The sequence below is a fragment of the Onychostruthus taczanowskii genome, unplaced genomic scaffold (genome assembly GCF_017590055.1).
Source record: "Onychostruthus taczanowskii isolate IOZ18803 unplaced genomic scaffold, ASM1759005v1 scaffold87, whole genome shotgun sequence".
NCBI classification, from domain to species: domain Eukaryota; kingdom Metazoa; phylum Chordata; class Aves; order Passeriformes; family Passeridae; genus Onychostruthus; species Onychostruthus taczanowskii.
The window spans coordinates 1,237,990-1,253,754 of record NW_024506662.1 but is presented as its reverse complement, the minus strand read 5'-3'; the positions used below and the strand labels follow the sequence as shown (position 1 = coordinate 1,253,754).

The 15,765-nt window shown below is 40.3% G+C and overlaps 1 protein-coding gene across 3 annotated transcripts in view; it reads right to left on the bottom strand.

The window, feature by feature from the left end:
- Positions 1-15,765, bottom strand: part of MACROD2 (mono-ADP ribosylhydrolase 2) — an 852,083-nt gene that overhangs the window by 76,225 nt on the left and 760,093 nt on the right. For all 3 annotated transcript variants that reach the window (XM_041425155.1, XM_041425153.1, XM_041425154.1), the window contains exon 9: positions 10,848-10,929. In XM_041425155.1, coding sequence (XP_041281089.1) covers positions 10,848-10,929 — 82 coding nt within the window. The remainder of the gene's footprint in view (positions 1-10,847; positions 10,930-15,765) is intronic.

The window sequence follows — 15,765 nt, the reverse complement described above, 5'->3', positions numbered from 1 at the left end:
GAGCTAGTGATAATGGACACAGACAAGAAATCTGATGTTATTAAAAAGTAGGGAAATCATTATGCAGTATAATTATGAAGAGGCTAAGATTGTTTTTGTGAACTAATTTTGAATTAAAGGCTGGGGGCTTTTTTGGGAAAAAGTACCAAAGCCTTGCTGAAAGGCAATGAAGTCTCTGCATCATTCCTGAAAATGGAAGTTGGGCTCCCAATAACTTGGTGATATGATCTCTGAGTCATTGTGGTGCCTTTGAAAAATTTACCCCCATCTAGGTATGAATCTGAGTTTCACTTTGGCACACAGCAATCCCCAGCCACTTCATGTGTCTATAATTATTACTCTCACACTATTAATCCATCTGGTGGAAGCATTTCCCTGTTAAATATAAAACATTCTCCTTCACTGGCCTTGGTGGGGCTGGCTGAAGTGATAAACACCATGTTTAGCTGACAGAGCTCTCTGCCAATACCAATTATTTGAGATAAAAACCAGTGGTTTAGAAGTCTATATCCAAAATGCATTCACTGACACCCTGATAAGAATATTAAGGACAATTTCTTGGTTAATGGTTCTGAATAAGTAAAAATATTTTTTTACTGAAGCTCTACATGTCTAATATAAAGCAAAATCAGTGCCAATATTACCATAAATTAGATTTGTTATACTTAGTTTTGTTTTTCTTTTGTTTGTTTAGTTTTTTTAATTTTTTTTTTTTAATTTTCCTATACAATTTCTTACCCCATCTACAGGAAGTCTTTGAAAGGTTTATTTTGGTTTGAAATATGCACCACAGACAGTCCATCCCAAAGAAAAATTGGATAAAACCACAGGAGAGCCTTAGAGTGAATCTTTGACAGCAGCAAACATTTCCTTAAATACATATTGTCAATATTTCTTGTCCAGACTCCCCCACTGGAAAGACCAGAGGAGAGAACCTCTGTACCTCCCACCCTCACTTGTGAGCTGTTGAAAAATAATTGACCAGCAAAACATGCTCTAGTGTGTATACACATCTACCCACACTTGGTTACTCCTCTGGCCAGAGAGGCAGAATAATGACCTTTCAGACCACTCCATTAAAGCCCTGGATTTTAGGGTATACACATCTACCCACACTTGGTTACTCCTCTGGCCAGAGAGGCAGAACAATGACCTTTCACACCACTCCCCCATTAAAGCCCTGGATTTTAGGAAGTTCCACCAAGATGACTTTGCTAGAAAAGGAATGACTGACCTTGCAGTCTGGAGTGAGAAGAAAACTGACAGTGACTGCCAGAAAGGGTCAGCTCGTCCCCAGGAAAAGTCACATCAGTATTTAGAAGGCTTAGGATATAAGAAAACCTTCTAATCCAAAATGTGTGCATAATTTTGCAGTTTATAAATTCAGGTATACTACATAAAATTAAGGTATTAAATGGGTGACGTGTGGGAGAAGTTTCAACTCAAGTACAAAATAATTTACAGTTGAAAGTCAACCTATGACTGGGAGTCTCCCTCTAACTCCCAGGCTATCGATGTAACTGTATCTCTAAAGATCAGAGAGCTTTACATTTGGGAGCAAGGTGCTCAAAGCATAAGACTTTGTGTAAGTCACAGGCTCCCTGTTGGTGTCACACACAAAGTGATACCTGTGGCTCTTTCATTGCCCTCTCCCTTGTTATCTGCTGAGCTTTGGGAAATGGAATAATTATACCATATCTGCTCTCACTGACACAGGAGAAGGGGATGCCTTCTGTCAGATCCTTTTGTTTTGCCTTTTGCCTTGCTGGTCAGGTTGTTTGCTTGTCTCCTCAGTAGTGGCATACAAGCAAACACAAACCAGATGGCTAAAATCATCAATCTAAGATTTATGTTAGGAACAGAGAGGTGAAAGGCTCTAAATGCCACCACTAATCCCCAAAGCCATTAAACCACCTCCTCCTAGTTGCTCACGCTTCCATTTGCATTCTCCTTCATGTTAACACGCAGAAAGCCAGCACTGTACTAACACTGCACATTGAGAAACCCTTACATGAGAACCAAAGCTGTGCTGCAGGAGGCTGCTGCTTCATCTGCCTTCTGCTGGCACTCCCCAACAGCATTGCATGCTGCTGGCTCCTCCCTGCCTCCCTCTAATCTTTCCTCAGATGCTTAATTGCATCCTTCAGGATTTTTATTTTTACTGAGCATTTTCTGCAGTTCCCTGATTTCCAGATGTCTCCCTATTTCTAGTCAATCTACACGTCTCAGTCTGCTCCTCCTTGCAACTGTGGCTCCATGTCCTGACCACAGCCAGGGGAGAACTGGGAGGGCACTGTGGGAATGGCTAAAAATCCCCTCTGCAGCTTGTATGAACATTCCCCTCTGCCAAAGACAGCAATGAGATGGGCAGAGCTGTACAGGAGGCTGAAATGACAAGTTGGTGATCATAGTGTTGATGTGTGAAAATAAAAGCTCAAACCAAAGGACCCCCCCCAAAATTTCAGCACTGAAAGCTTCAGCCATCCTCTTTAGCCTCTTTGAGCTTATTTGCAATACAAAAATAGGGGTCTGGTTTGAAGTGTTTCTACTGTCAAGCATTTCCCTAGCAAGTATTCCATGATCTGCCTGCACTATTTCCATTGGGATTACAGAGGACAAGCAGTACAGCAGTCTCACACTTTGGAGGAAAATGGATCCCATTTCACATCAGTCTTGAAAAACATTTTGTGTCCAGTCTCAGATCAGCCAGCAGTGTGGGCAAGGGTACCCACCTGAGGCAAACCCTCTAAACCATGATAACATCAGGTTTCCAGCAGCTGAAAAGACCAAGCAGGTTCTCACTCTCCATATTTCTCTCTCCCACACCTTTCTTTCCAAAATTTTATCCCAAAGCTTCAACCACCTGACTCCATGACTCACCTTCACAGCCTTAGGGAGATTTATAATCATATTTAGTGTAATCTATTTACAATACCTAGTAACTGAAAAATCACTTCTTTTGGTGGCTTGCACCCACTGTTGATACCCAAAAGGAGCTTCACATCAGTGTGCAGGCTTTATGTCCACCTCAGCATAAGAGTTGCTGTAGCACAGTGAGCCACACAGGAAAATTTCTTGAGGCCCAAACATACATATGAGGCTTGCAATAACCTCAAGTTATTTTGATTGTTTTGATTCCTCCAACTCAGTTCTCCACTGGGGAAATGTGACAGAAACTAGCACAAAAAAGGACAGTATTTTCTTTGAGGAAAAGCAGGTTTGGAAATCTCTGGCAGATGAGATCAACTAAAGCAAGCCTGACTCTTTTCTCCTCTCCTAGTAAAAAGTTATATTTTCTATAAATCCTTTCCTCATCCTCAGCACTCCTAAGATGAAGGGGAAAAAAAAAAAAAAAAACAGAAAAAGAAAAAGATAAAACAAATAGATCTTTAACCAAAAAAAAAAAAAAAAAGTGCATTCTTCTGCTGTGGAAGTAAACATAGGACTTTTTCTGGTCCTAGTTCTATCCTTTCATCATGCAATCCTGCATACAGAGCATACTACATAAACCTCCACCCGATACTGAGCAAGTTTCATTAAATTCTTTTGTCTAGGAACTTCCACTGATACACTCTGTACATCCTGGCCATACTGCAAGCAGTAGCACTGGTTTCCTTCCTGTGCTGCTTAGTTACACCAGTCTCACAACACTGGAGCCTCACAGAATGTAGAATGTGTTTGTAGTTTATGAAGCCATATCAAATAGAAATTCATACTACCAATCTCCTAAAAAGTTAGGCACTGTGGCTTTTTTGTCATCACATCGATGACCTCTTTTATGAACTGCATCACTTGATCTGCTGTAAAACTCATACCATACAAACCATATGAACCTCAGTTGCATACAAAGAATATGCAGTAACTGCTATTCCCACAGTGAGGGAACTGGACAACCTCAGTCCAGTGAAGGAAATGGTACTCACACAAGGATCAGATTTGGACTTCTATTTTCCAGATGCTTCTACCTTACATAAGAGGAACAAGACACTCCCTGGGGAAACAGGTATCAGGTTTCAAAAAAAAAAACCCAAAAAACCAAAAAAACAAAACACCAAAACCCCAACATATTCAGTATCTAAAATACTGAAAATAACAAAGTTTTGTTCACACAAGTGCTAAATTGGATGTTAATCTAGTAGTCACACTAAATGGCATGTTTTGCATATGGTCATACATTTGCAAATACAAGCTTCTAACAACACCTCATCAGTAACCTATGGCAGAGGTAAACAAATGAGACAACCCCAAATTTAACTGCTTCCTTGGAAATAAGAAGCAGTTGAGCACATGAAGTCATTGGGAGCCTGTGGCTAGAGAGGACAGGATATTTTTGATGATGACATAAAATGCATTTGGAATGCTCTAATGAGATGCCACAACACCCAACAGAGTAGGAAGAAAAGATCCCTGATCAAAGATGTATTCACATAATGTGTTATACAGAAAAAGCTGCTTGCTCATTTTCTGCTGCAGGCATCCATGCTGCATCCAGGCTGAGTACAGAAGAGAACAGCAACACACTTCTCTATCTCAGTCACTCCCTGAGCCTAAGGTTACACATAGGCCATGAAGATTAATAGCTGTTGTTGTACCAGTCTTCTGTTGGTTGAGCTAATCTTTCTTTAAACTGTATTTAAACTTTAAGACCTACAGGCTCTGCAGCACCTTGTATCAAGTACTCTTAGATCCTAACTGTATGTTGGATGAAAAACTATTTCCTTTTGCTTGTTTTCACCCAGATTCATAATTTCCTGGAACACCTTGCACTCCTCGTGTTACAAGAGATGGTAAATATCTACTCCATATCCACCTTTCTTTCGTGGGGGAGCTCATCATCTTCCTGTGCTCCCCCATGCCGTTGTCATGCACAGCATCCTGATCCTTGCATCTAAATGACCCTTGTGCCTTCAAGGGCATCCCCATCCACCTGCCAACTTTGCTGTTTCAATGCAGCTCCTATCCAGGTGTCTCCCAGGAACTGGAAAGATCATGGATTTGGAGTGAGTGGAGAAATACATAGAAACAACCATTTTCCCAGACTTCTGGATGGATTGTAGGCTCTGTTGTCAGCCTCACAGAAGGAGACAAGAAAAATCCCTTCAAGATGCAAAGAAGCAAAGAAGATGAGGCTCCATTTAGCAAAGCAAAAGCTCCTGACAACAGCACTTAAGTTATGGTTCCATTGCTGCTCCATGCCCTGCTCCAAGCTGTGACACTGCTGCCAGCAGGAATGAGGAGGTAAATGGTTTTCCAGACCATAGTGCAGATGGTATGACAAGCTTCTCTCAAACCATGTTTTTAGGTTACCACTACTTGCAACACACAAAGGTCTGACTGCTTCCGGTTTCACCCTGTGAGATCACAGGTGTTCATCAGCTGTGAAGACAACAACTTGGAAAACTTGCATGGAGACAGGAAAAGCAGCTGCAACCAAAACCGTCAGGATGGCCCTTATTGATCGGGAGAAGAAAGCCAAAGAGATATCAAACTCCCCCAAATCTTACTCCCTAAGGAACATTTCTATGGGGCCCCTTTGTACTCCAGCCTGAACCAGTCAGAAAACCAAAGCCTTGTGACTTATGAGGCAAATCACTGCCCAGGTGAAACCTCCCATAAAGGATATTGGGCACTTCCAGTTAACTGCTTGGCACCACTCCACAGAGTAAAATAAGGCCCATGAAAAATATTTTGTGGAATACATTCAGGTGATGAATTATGGAAAAGAATTGGCTCACGAACGCTGCAAATGCAAATAGAGAAGCTAAATTTATCAGATGAATTATCCATTTGATACTGGATTACTTGCTAGGGGCTAACTTACGACTCCTTTGCTCGTGCAGAGGACTGCTCCAGCCCCAGTGCAGTCTGCCACAGTAAGCAGAGAGAACGATGCCTCTCAATACCAGTACAGAAATTACAGCCCCTGCTTAGGAGTTGGCTCACGTATTAGTGCAGAGATTGGCCTTTTTAATACAAAGGCCTTCATTCAGCCATTTAGACAGTTTCCAATTTGATTCCACGCCTAGGAGATCTCTTAACAATGAATTTCCTCTGCAATTGTAATATATTTGCACATTTTATGCACAAGCGGGATGCTGTGCACCCTCCTGAAGTAATAGGAGAATTATTATAAGGCAGTAGCTCTCATCCACATGGTTTGGGTAGGAGAAACAGCGTTTTCATCAACCAGGATGAAAGCAAAAAATGCATTAAATATCATAGCCTGTAACAGAGGGAAGAAAAAGTTTTCTCAAGATGAAGCAATCTCTCTCTCTCTTTCCTAACACCGATAATGGTTCAAAAAAGAAAAAAAAAAAAAACAAACAAAAAACCCTCCAACAACAACAACAAACTCCTGGGCTCAGCATCCTTTCATTAGCTTTAAAAGGACACAAGTCTAAAAGCATGCATCTTCCATCTGCAAACTGGCTTAATGAAAGCGCAAATGCCCTTTCTCCAAAAATTTTTGCCATGTTTTAGGTGAAGTAATTTTTTTACTCTGTTTAAAGCAGCAAGAAGTAATATAACCTTGGATGCTGCAGCTTCACAGGACATCCCTTTTATAGCACTATTTCTATTAAAAAATATATTTTCAGAAAAAAATGTTTCTCCTCTCCAATCCACTGGTAACAGGTGGTAGATTTAGAAATACTTTAAGCATTACAATTGAAGATAAACCGTTTATAATATATGACAGTCACCATGAAAAATAAGCATTTGCCAAAGGTCCTTACAAGATTATCTGTCTGACATATTAAGTAGCTTTGTGTACGCAGAATACAGGAAGAAAAGAGAAAAAGTATCTTTGCTCCAGCTGGCAATTGTTTACAAATGCTCTTAATTTTCCTCCTATGTATAGAATCCTAGAAGTATGTATCACTCCAAGGTAAATGTTGGCAAATCTAGCTTTTCAAGGGGGATTGAATTTTCTGGTAAGTCTTATAGATGTGTTTAGTTAGCAAGAAAAGTAATGCCTGATGTCTGGACTCCGTAGAGTTCTATTAGAAGAAACAATGAATTCCAAAAGAAAAAATTATCTAAGTAACAGTTGCTTTCCCAGAAAACTCACTCATACTACTAATAGCAATGAATCCAGCAATGGAAGAACTACACATATGAGCCAGAACTGCAGGCAAAGATATTTTATTTGCCTGAAAGACATTCTCTCAGTTTAAGTAGAAAGACTGTTCCAACACAGGTGAAGGGAGAATAGCTGGGCTATGTCATTGCACAAAGAGATAGGGCCCAATTCATAAAAAGAAAAAACCCATCACTGTGGCAGTGTTTAATATATTAAAACAGTGATCCATTTTAAGCAAATGAAGTTGTTCTTTTTACTCCTCTTTTCTTACTAGAGTATACAAAATCTTCTCAGCAAAACTCCAGAGGATCAATAGAAAATTCTGCCTTGACTAAGACCCTTTCTTAAGCAAACCAGGACTTTTCTGGACAACATTGACATGAGAACCTATGTCTGAATCAAAGATAAGTGGTGCTCTGCTCCCTCTTGGAGCACGCTGGCTCTGGATTGGGTTGTGTAATCACTGAGATTGAATCAGAAATGGTGAGACTGTTACAACTGCTCAGTTACTGCACAACTTTCCTGCACTGCAAAGACACGACATTACTTCGAAGTCTGTCTCTTCCCCCTATAAAGTTTGAAAATGACAAGACTCTTGGCAGTTGTCTTCATATCAATATTATTACTTGACTAATTTCTTCAGCATTCCACTTGCAAAATAGGCCTAATGATATGTTCAACTAATGGAACAATTTCCCTATATCTATACTCCACTTACTCTAATGCACTGAGGTGTAATTCTAGCTTCATTTCATTACCAATTTCATTACCTAGCTCAAGCACTTGCATGTCTTTTTGGATTTATTAATGCAGTGGGTTTAAAGTAATAACTATTTATGTATATAACTCTATGAATATATTCTTCTTTCTAAGCATTTTTGTCCACATCTATTAAAGTAGATATATTTCACAATATTTCTGAATGCAAGATGCACTTTTAAAATGCCTTGATGTTTTTTCTCTAAGCTTAAAGCAATACCTCAGTATTATTCTCTCCTGTGAGTGTTTAGATAGTGTCCTATCAATTTAAATTTAGGGCAAGTCTATCCTTAAATACTTTCATTTCACTAAATTAATAGATTTCCTTTAAACCAAAACAAAACCACCAGTTTCATTAATTTCTTCCACAGCAGAAATATCAGGAATTTATTGCCAAAGGTAGAGGCAGTTGCTAACTCCTTGACACAGAACCATGTTAGCTAAGTCTTCTATGCAGGAAACCAGTCCTGCAGAGAGATGGGATATCTCTACAGTGACAAGAGTCTGCTGATAACTTGTCCAGGTCTGCTATGTTAAATGTAGATGGAAATTCCCAAGACACCTGAAAAAAGGAACAAATGCCAATCTGGTGATCTCCATCCAGAACCTCAGCTGATGTTCTCACCAGGAGGAAGTTTAGCATGGGGCTGACCTCAGCTGACGTCTGCTGAAATGGTGGTACCCTGTGGAAAAGTGTCATTTCAAGATGGCAAAGAAAGCCTGAGACTGTACATGAATGGTTAGGGCACTCCACAAAAGAGACCCAGACACTGACCATTTCCCCAGTGACACTAGAGGAGAGTGATTTGGGAATAAAGCCCTGCCTCTCCCTGTCTCCTCACAAGTTGAAGATCTAAAGACACTAAAAATAAAACACTAAAATAAAAACTTCCTGAACCTCTGGCTACTGATCCACCCACAGGAGATCCTTCACTGCATCAGGAATAAAGTTCTAGAGCTACAAAGGTTCCTTTTAAGGCTCTGGCTAATCAGACAGCAGATACCCAGTAACATTAAGGCATGTCAAAATCAGAATCATTAGTTATGAGAAAATTGCAACCAGGTGTCTATGAAGATGGGTCCTAAGGTATTTTATTAATCTAATCCTACAGTAATATATCTAAATTTCGGATACTGAGAACTAAACTTTCTCTGGACAGCTGAAAATTTTGGATGAACCTTTTTTACAGCCACATATGCAGAACACTGGATTTAGAGGGTCCCTACTATGATCACCTGTCTATGGTCACATATCAGAACCCAAATTTTCATTTGAGGAAAAAAAAAATAAAACCTTTACATACATGAAAATAAACATACTTTTGAAACTATGGTATGGCAGATCATCTACAGAATGTGGTGTAATGAAATGATATGTTTTTCTATAACAAAAGACCCAGCTGCACAGGTTCTTTGTAGACAGGACTTTTGAAACTATGGTATGGCAGATCATCTACAGAATGTGGTGTAATGAAATCATATGTTTTTCTATAACAAAAACCCAGCTGCACAGGTTCTTTTGTTCAATAATGTAAGGTTTAAAAAAAATCCAAATGAAATATATCTTCTACTTTGCTGTCTTTCTGCCTTTGGGCTTGTCATGACACAGCTCTGAAGCATCTTCTTGTCTCTCAAACTTTCAAACCCAGGTGGGTTTTACATTTATAGAAATAATGCCAGGCTTTACACCATGATTTCCAAGGCCTTAGAGATGAAAGTGAGCATTAATGATCTTGACTTGTTGACAAATTGAGGCTATATTCTTCTCTCACTTAATCTGAAGGGCAGTAACACAGCCAGCAACAGTAGGCAGGGTACTGCCACTTTATCCTTTGGGTTGGGTACACTGACAAAAAAATGAAATCACTCAATGAATGGATTAGATATGAATGCAGCTTCTTGAAATGCATGTTCAGTGTGCTCCAGACAAGAATATTATTAAGTGGTTAGACATCATTTGATGCTACCTGAATAATTCAATAGGTCTTAAAGTTTCAGCTGCCAATCACTGCAAACTGGCAATTACAAAGTCATCTACAAAAAAGCTTTGTTCTAGTGAGATGAGACAAAAATATCACAATTTCCATGCTACCAGACAAAGCAAAAGGAAAAAAACACTGAGGCTACAGTGACAAAACAGTCCTGTGAAATTACTGGAACTCTGAACACACCAAAACTCTGCTCCCTATTACTCCAGGGCCATTTCCACTAGACAGACAGCATGGGGACTACTGGGAGATAAAACAAAACACTAAAATCTGGATCTTTTCACACGCAGTTGAACTGATGTAAGCACAAAGCAAAATAAAATGGGAGGAGTTTTAGGGTTGATAAAATTATGGAGAGCAGTTTTCTAATGATGTGCGATAAAAATAAATCACAGGTTTATAGGAGGAGGGGGATTAGCAAATTTATTATCCGCCAGGTTTCCTTAAATCTAGAAAGCAACCTCCTGTGTGAAATCCAAGATGAATGGCTAACATTTCCCAAGTGCTCCAGTGAGAGCCATCTTTCTCCCATTCATTCTTACACTGGGACAGCTCAAGTTTAAAGCCCTCATTCAGACACAGTTGGGCTCTAACCCCTGTGGTATCTCTTCAGACCCAGAGAAACCTTACCAGCATTGAAAGACCAAAGTGTGCACAAAGTGTATGGAAAAGCAATACACACTATATACTATAGCTATATACATTAGTGCAAATAATTTCCTTCTCAAGAGTCAAGAGAGGCAGCACCATGCACCAAGTTTTGGGAAAAGATACACATACAGCATGGAATGAAGAGATTAGCTGTACTGAGCATACAAAAGCAGTATTAGATGTAGCTTACATGGTTCACGCATTTTAAATGTCTGCATTTGTCCAGGATCAGAGCCTCTATGTGCAGCTGATCTTTAAAGAAAGTTCACATTTCAGTATTTGGCTTTGGAAAGAAGAAAAGATGCCAACTGTTGCATTTTTTCTGCATGCTTTTTTAAAGTCAAATGGTGCTTGATTACTGTACCTACCTAGAGGGAAAAAGTCGCCCATTTTCTTCTTGAAAATTTTGTAGTCAACCTCCAAAAAGACACAGAAGATGATACGATCCACCTGTAAGAAACAAAATGATTCACAGTGAAAGCATCATAATCATCCATACTGGCAACAACAGTCAATAAAGGCAAAGACACTTTTAAGCGAACGTGCTTTTATGCTTCAGGCAAACAAGAAAACAGGGCTGCATGTCTTGACTTTATTGTACATCTGTGTTGTAATTTACAATATAACCTTTGCAATCACAGCTCACAACTGTATTCTTTGTTAACTGCCTCTTGTTTATGCAAACTGCTCTCGAGCACAGTATAAATGACTTTGGCATTCCAGATGAGAACTGGGATGCAATGTTTGATAAAAAAGTCATGTGGGGACTTCTAATAAGCCTACAGAAGAGTAAATGGGTAAGCAAAGAGCTCTTTTTCCAATCCTTGTCCGACAAACCTATTTGCAAACCCATTTAGTATTTTAAAATGGCTTTAAAAGGTTTCATGTGGTTTTAATTTAAATGAAACCACTTATTCTCACTGTAATACAAATAGAATGCAGCAGAAACACAAAAGCTGATTAGATGACAGGTAGCACACAGGGTAAATAAAACATTTAATATGCCATCTACTTAGCGAGGCTGAGCATATCAATGAAACCACAGCCTGTAATGTATGCACCACCCACCAATGAGTTCAAATAAATTCTTTTGGGAGATCACTGTATGTGAAAAGCTTTTCTGAAACAGACCAAAAATAATTAAAAATCTAAATAAAACAAAACCAAGAAAGTGAAAGCCTTTAAGGCTAAAAAACACCCACACTGGACTACAGCCTTGCAATACCTTTGTGTTATTTATTTGCATTTCCCAGCACAAAATGCCTCTGTAGCCAAAACCCAGCTTGGAGGGGTGCTGTGGAAAACAAAAAGACCCTCCTACAGCTGAACTGAGGGACCCGCAACCCAGTAATAATTTCTTTATCTGAAGTGGGTAAGAGTTTAACCACAACAGGATGAAGCCCAAGCAATAGGAAATTTGGCATCTCATGCTGTCATGGTGTCTCCATGGGCAATAGGACAATCTGTCACAGCAGAACTCCTCAAGAGTGCTTTTGCATGTGCTAGAAAAATCATAAGCCTCCCCCCTGCAGGGAAACGGTGAGAGGAATGCTCTCAAGATGTAAATTTTTTCCCTTATCTTCAGTAGAAAATGCTGTCCTTTTGCTGCAGCTGGTCTTAGAAGTGGAGTCCAAGCCTTGGCTTCAAAGACACCATTATGCTGAACAGCCCAGAACATCATTTTTGAGCTCCCTGCAGCACAGCCTGGTAGAATCCAGGAGGGGATGAGAGCAGGCAAGCACTGGTTATGCTGGAAAATACCAGCAGCTACTAACAAGGACATCTTGGAACAAAAGGGGATGACAAAACCTTAGCTGGGATGATGTCATCTGAATGATCAGATCAGGTATGTAACATCACAACTAGCAATAGTCCAAGGGGAAATGGCCTCAAGTTGCACCAGGGGAGGTTCAGGTGCAATATTTGGAAAAATTTCTTCATTGAAAGAGTGATTAAGCACTAGAACAGGTTCCCCAGGGATGCGATGGAGTTCCTATCCCTAGAAATGATAAAAAAATGAGGATATGTGGCACTTCACAACATGGGTTAGTGGGAAAAGTGAAATTCACTCAAAGGTTGAACGTGAAGACTTTGGAGATGTCCAACCTTACTGATTCCATGACACTCTATGAGACTGAAGGTACAAGCTGTGTTGGTGTTAAGGAAGAAGGAGGCTTGTGAGCAGGAGAGAAGGCAGCAGAGCAGGGAAGGCTATCGGCAGATTTTTCAGCAAAAAAAAAAAAATTTCAGCCTGCTCCTGTCTGCTCATATGATGCTTACAGAGCCAAGCTGTTCTGTGCATCCCTCGTAAACAAACCAGGCTGGATCTTAAAAAATTCTGGACCATGGCATCAGCTACTCTTATAAAGGGATATAATAAAAAACTCAAATACTAGTTGTGGGCTCAAGCCAAAAAGCCATACTCATCTCCATACCCACAAATTCATAACTTGGCATCTTTGCCAAGTGTTACATTTTACCTACAGGAGATTTGACATGATCTCTAAGGTTCCTACCAACCCAAACTATTCTATAATTCCATGGTTCTGCCTAAGCTGGTTGTTTTCAGGAGGGAGGCTTTAATCAGCAAGTGCTTAAATTACATTTCTTGTGAAAATTAGATCAGGATATTTCTGGGGTGTTGCTAGATTGTCATCTTCCCTCTCTGCCTTGCAGACTTTCAAGCAATAAAAGTGATAGGCCCAATGAACCAGAACAGACAAAAGAGCAAGGACAGAAATGTATAAAGCAGAGGAGGAAGGATATTCCCATACAGAGAAGTTTCTGAGTCTCTGCATAATTCCATATTCTCTGCTCAAAATCCTACAGAAATTTTCCTCGTTCTATATAGTCCAACTTCTCAAGATGTTTCCTTTACTTTTATTTATTCAGTGCAGCTATCAATAATAAAACTTCTCCCTGAGAATTTCTACTACTTCTAATATAATTCCTTAATTTAAAAATAGGGAATCTCTCTAGAATTGGCAGACTATTTCAAAATTTCTAGCCTCCTGATTGTACACATCCTATATATAAACCTGTTCCATTTCTTCTTGATGTGAGAAAAACTGCTCTATTTTTAAGTATGCATAAGATATTGTGATGACAGCTGAAATCCTGTGTTTATCTGATTGCATGGCATGTGTTGGCAGATAGTAAATCTGAAATTAACCCCTATTCTATCATTCTGCCAGTCACTGGCTATTTTATCTAACATCCCCAGCTATAATATCTTGAGATTACATAGGGAAAGCATCCCTTGTCCTCAACTATGCCCATTCCAGCTACAATAAGGAAAGGTTTAATCCAAGCGACTATCAACCTACTTTTCCTGCTGGCCCACAAAAGCTCAGCAGGATTTTTGGGACATGCAGTTAGGAAATCCACTCCTTATTCAGCAAGGAAATCTCTTCTCTCATGTGGCCTGGAAATGCCAGCTTCATTAGAGTGTCACACCATGCCTTTAGAGAGGCTGAGGAATAGCTCCTGTGGACTCTCCCAACAGTGCCCAGATGAGACCCCCAGTGCCTTTTGCAGATGCTCAGCTCCTCCACTGCTGACCGGGCACCACTCAACTGCAGCAGAACTGTAAAGGAGCTCCAGGCTGAAGGTATTAAAGCTCATCCCTGATTGACAGCTCTTTTTTGACGGCTGGTATTAAAATCAACCATGCCCTGTCAGAGCCAGATTAAATTCTGCTCACTTTGCAGCTAAGAATAGGTGGATCAAAGAATCCCAAAATCAAGAGCACTGCAGCACAGGAAGAAGGGAGTTAAAATGCATGAGCTGTTCACTTAGGCACCTTCACAGCTCAAGGCTGTGAGTACATTTGATTGTTTTGGTTGTTTTTTTACCTTGGGCGATGCTTTCCTTGCTTGATTTAATTTTGATGGGAATAGCTTCCAGGTGGTTTTGTTAGCAGCACCTGATAAGAATTAGTAAACTTCTGCAGGGTTTACAGGACTTAGGCTATTTTTTTAGAATCACCGAATGGTTGGGGTTGGAAGTGACCTCAAAGACAATCCAGTTCCAATTCCCCCATCATGGGCAAGAACACCTTCCACCAGATCTGATTCCTCCAAGCCCGACTCAGACTGGCCTTGGACACATTTTTTGCAGTAGAATTGACCCTAACATCAGAGTTTTAGAAGGACACAGCCATATCTCATGAACTGAAAACCTCTCCACTGGTGTTTTCAATTAATGAGATATGGGTATGAAAGCACAGTTGGTCTAATAGCAGAACTGATCTTAGTGCAAAAAAAGTGGCAAAGATATTTCTTCCTGGTTTTTGATCTTTGGGGTTTTGTTAGTTGGTGGCTTTGAAAGCACTTTACATCTTGTGAGTTTTCAATTTATTGGTGAGTTGCTGCACCTTGGGTGGGTTCACTCATAGACCACTGATGGTCTGTGAGAGCTCCATGGAAGGCTGGGCAGGTGGGTGCTCAGGGACATGCATAGGAATGATGGAAAACTGCTGAAGGTCCCTTAAACTTGCCCTAAAGGGCCCTGCTCTCTACTGCAGTGTGTGGGAAGACACTGCATGTTTACATGCACATCTCTGCATGCAGCTGCTGCTGTAGTAGGAATTTACAGCTGTATCTATATAAAAAAGACAGAGAGTGATTTCTTGCATGGACATACAGAGATAGGATAAGAGGGAATAGTTTTAAACTAAGAGAAGAGATTAAGATTAGCTGTTAGGAAGAAATTCCTTACAATGAGGGTGGTGAGGCCTGTGGCACAGGTTGCCCAGAGAAGCTGTGGCTGCCCCATCCCTGGAAGTGTTTAAGGCCAGGCTGGATGGGGCTCTGAGCAACCTGGTCTAGTGAAAGCTGTTTCTGGCTGTGGCAGGGGGGCTGTAATGAGATGAACCTTAAGGTCCCTTCCAACCCAAGCCTGTCTGTGATTCTCTGTATATTTTAGCATCAAACACATCTATGTTTTTATCTCTGCTCTTTTGCTGTGGTTTTGGGCAGGTTGTGTGATTCCTCTGGCTTCATTTCCCTATCTGCTTAGGGGACAGGAAGACCAGGCTGTGCACCTATACATTGCTTTAAAGAGTCACTGCCAAGCACAATCCACAGGACATGCCAAATGCTTTCACAGGTATAGCTGTATGTACACCCAAGTAATGAGCTATATATCAAACAGAGATCTGAAGCAAAATACTGATCAAAAGGCTTTCTAGACTATTTCATATAATGAGGTGCTTCCATATCGTTGCCACCCCATGTCCTAACAAAATAACAGCTTGCAATGAAAACAAAACCAAGTATGTTTCAG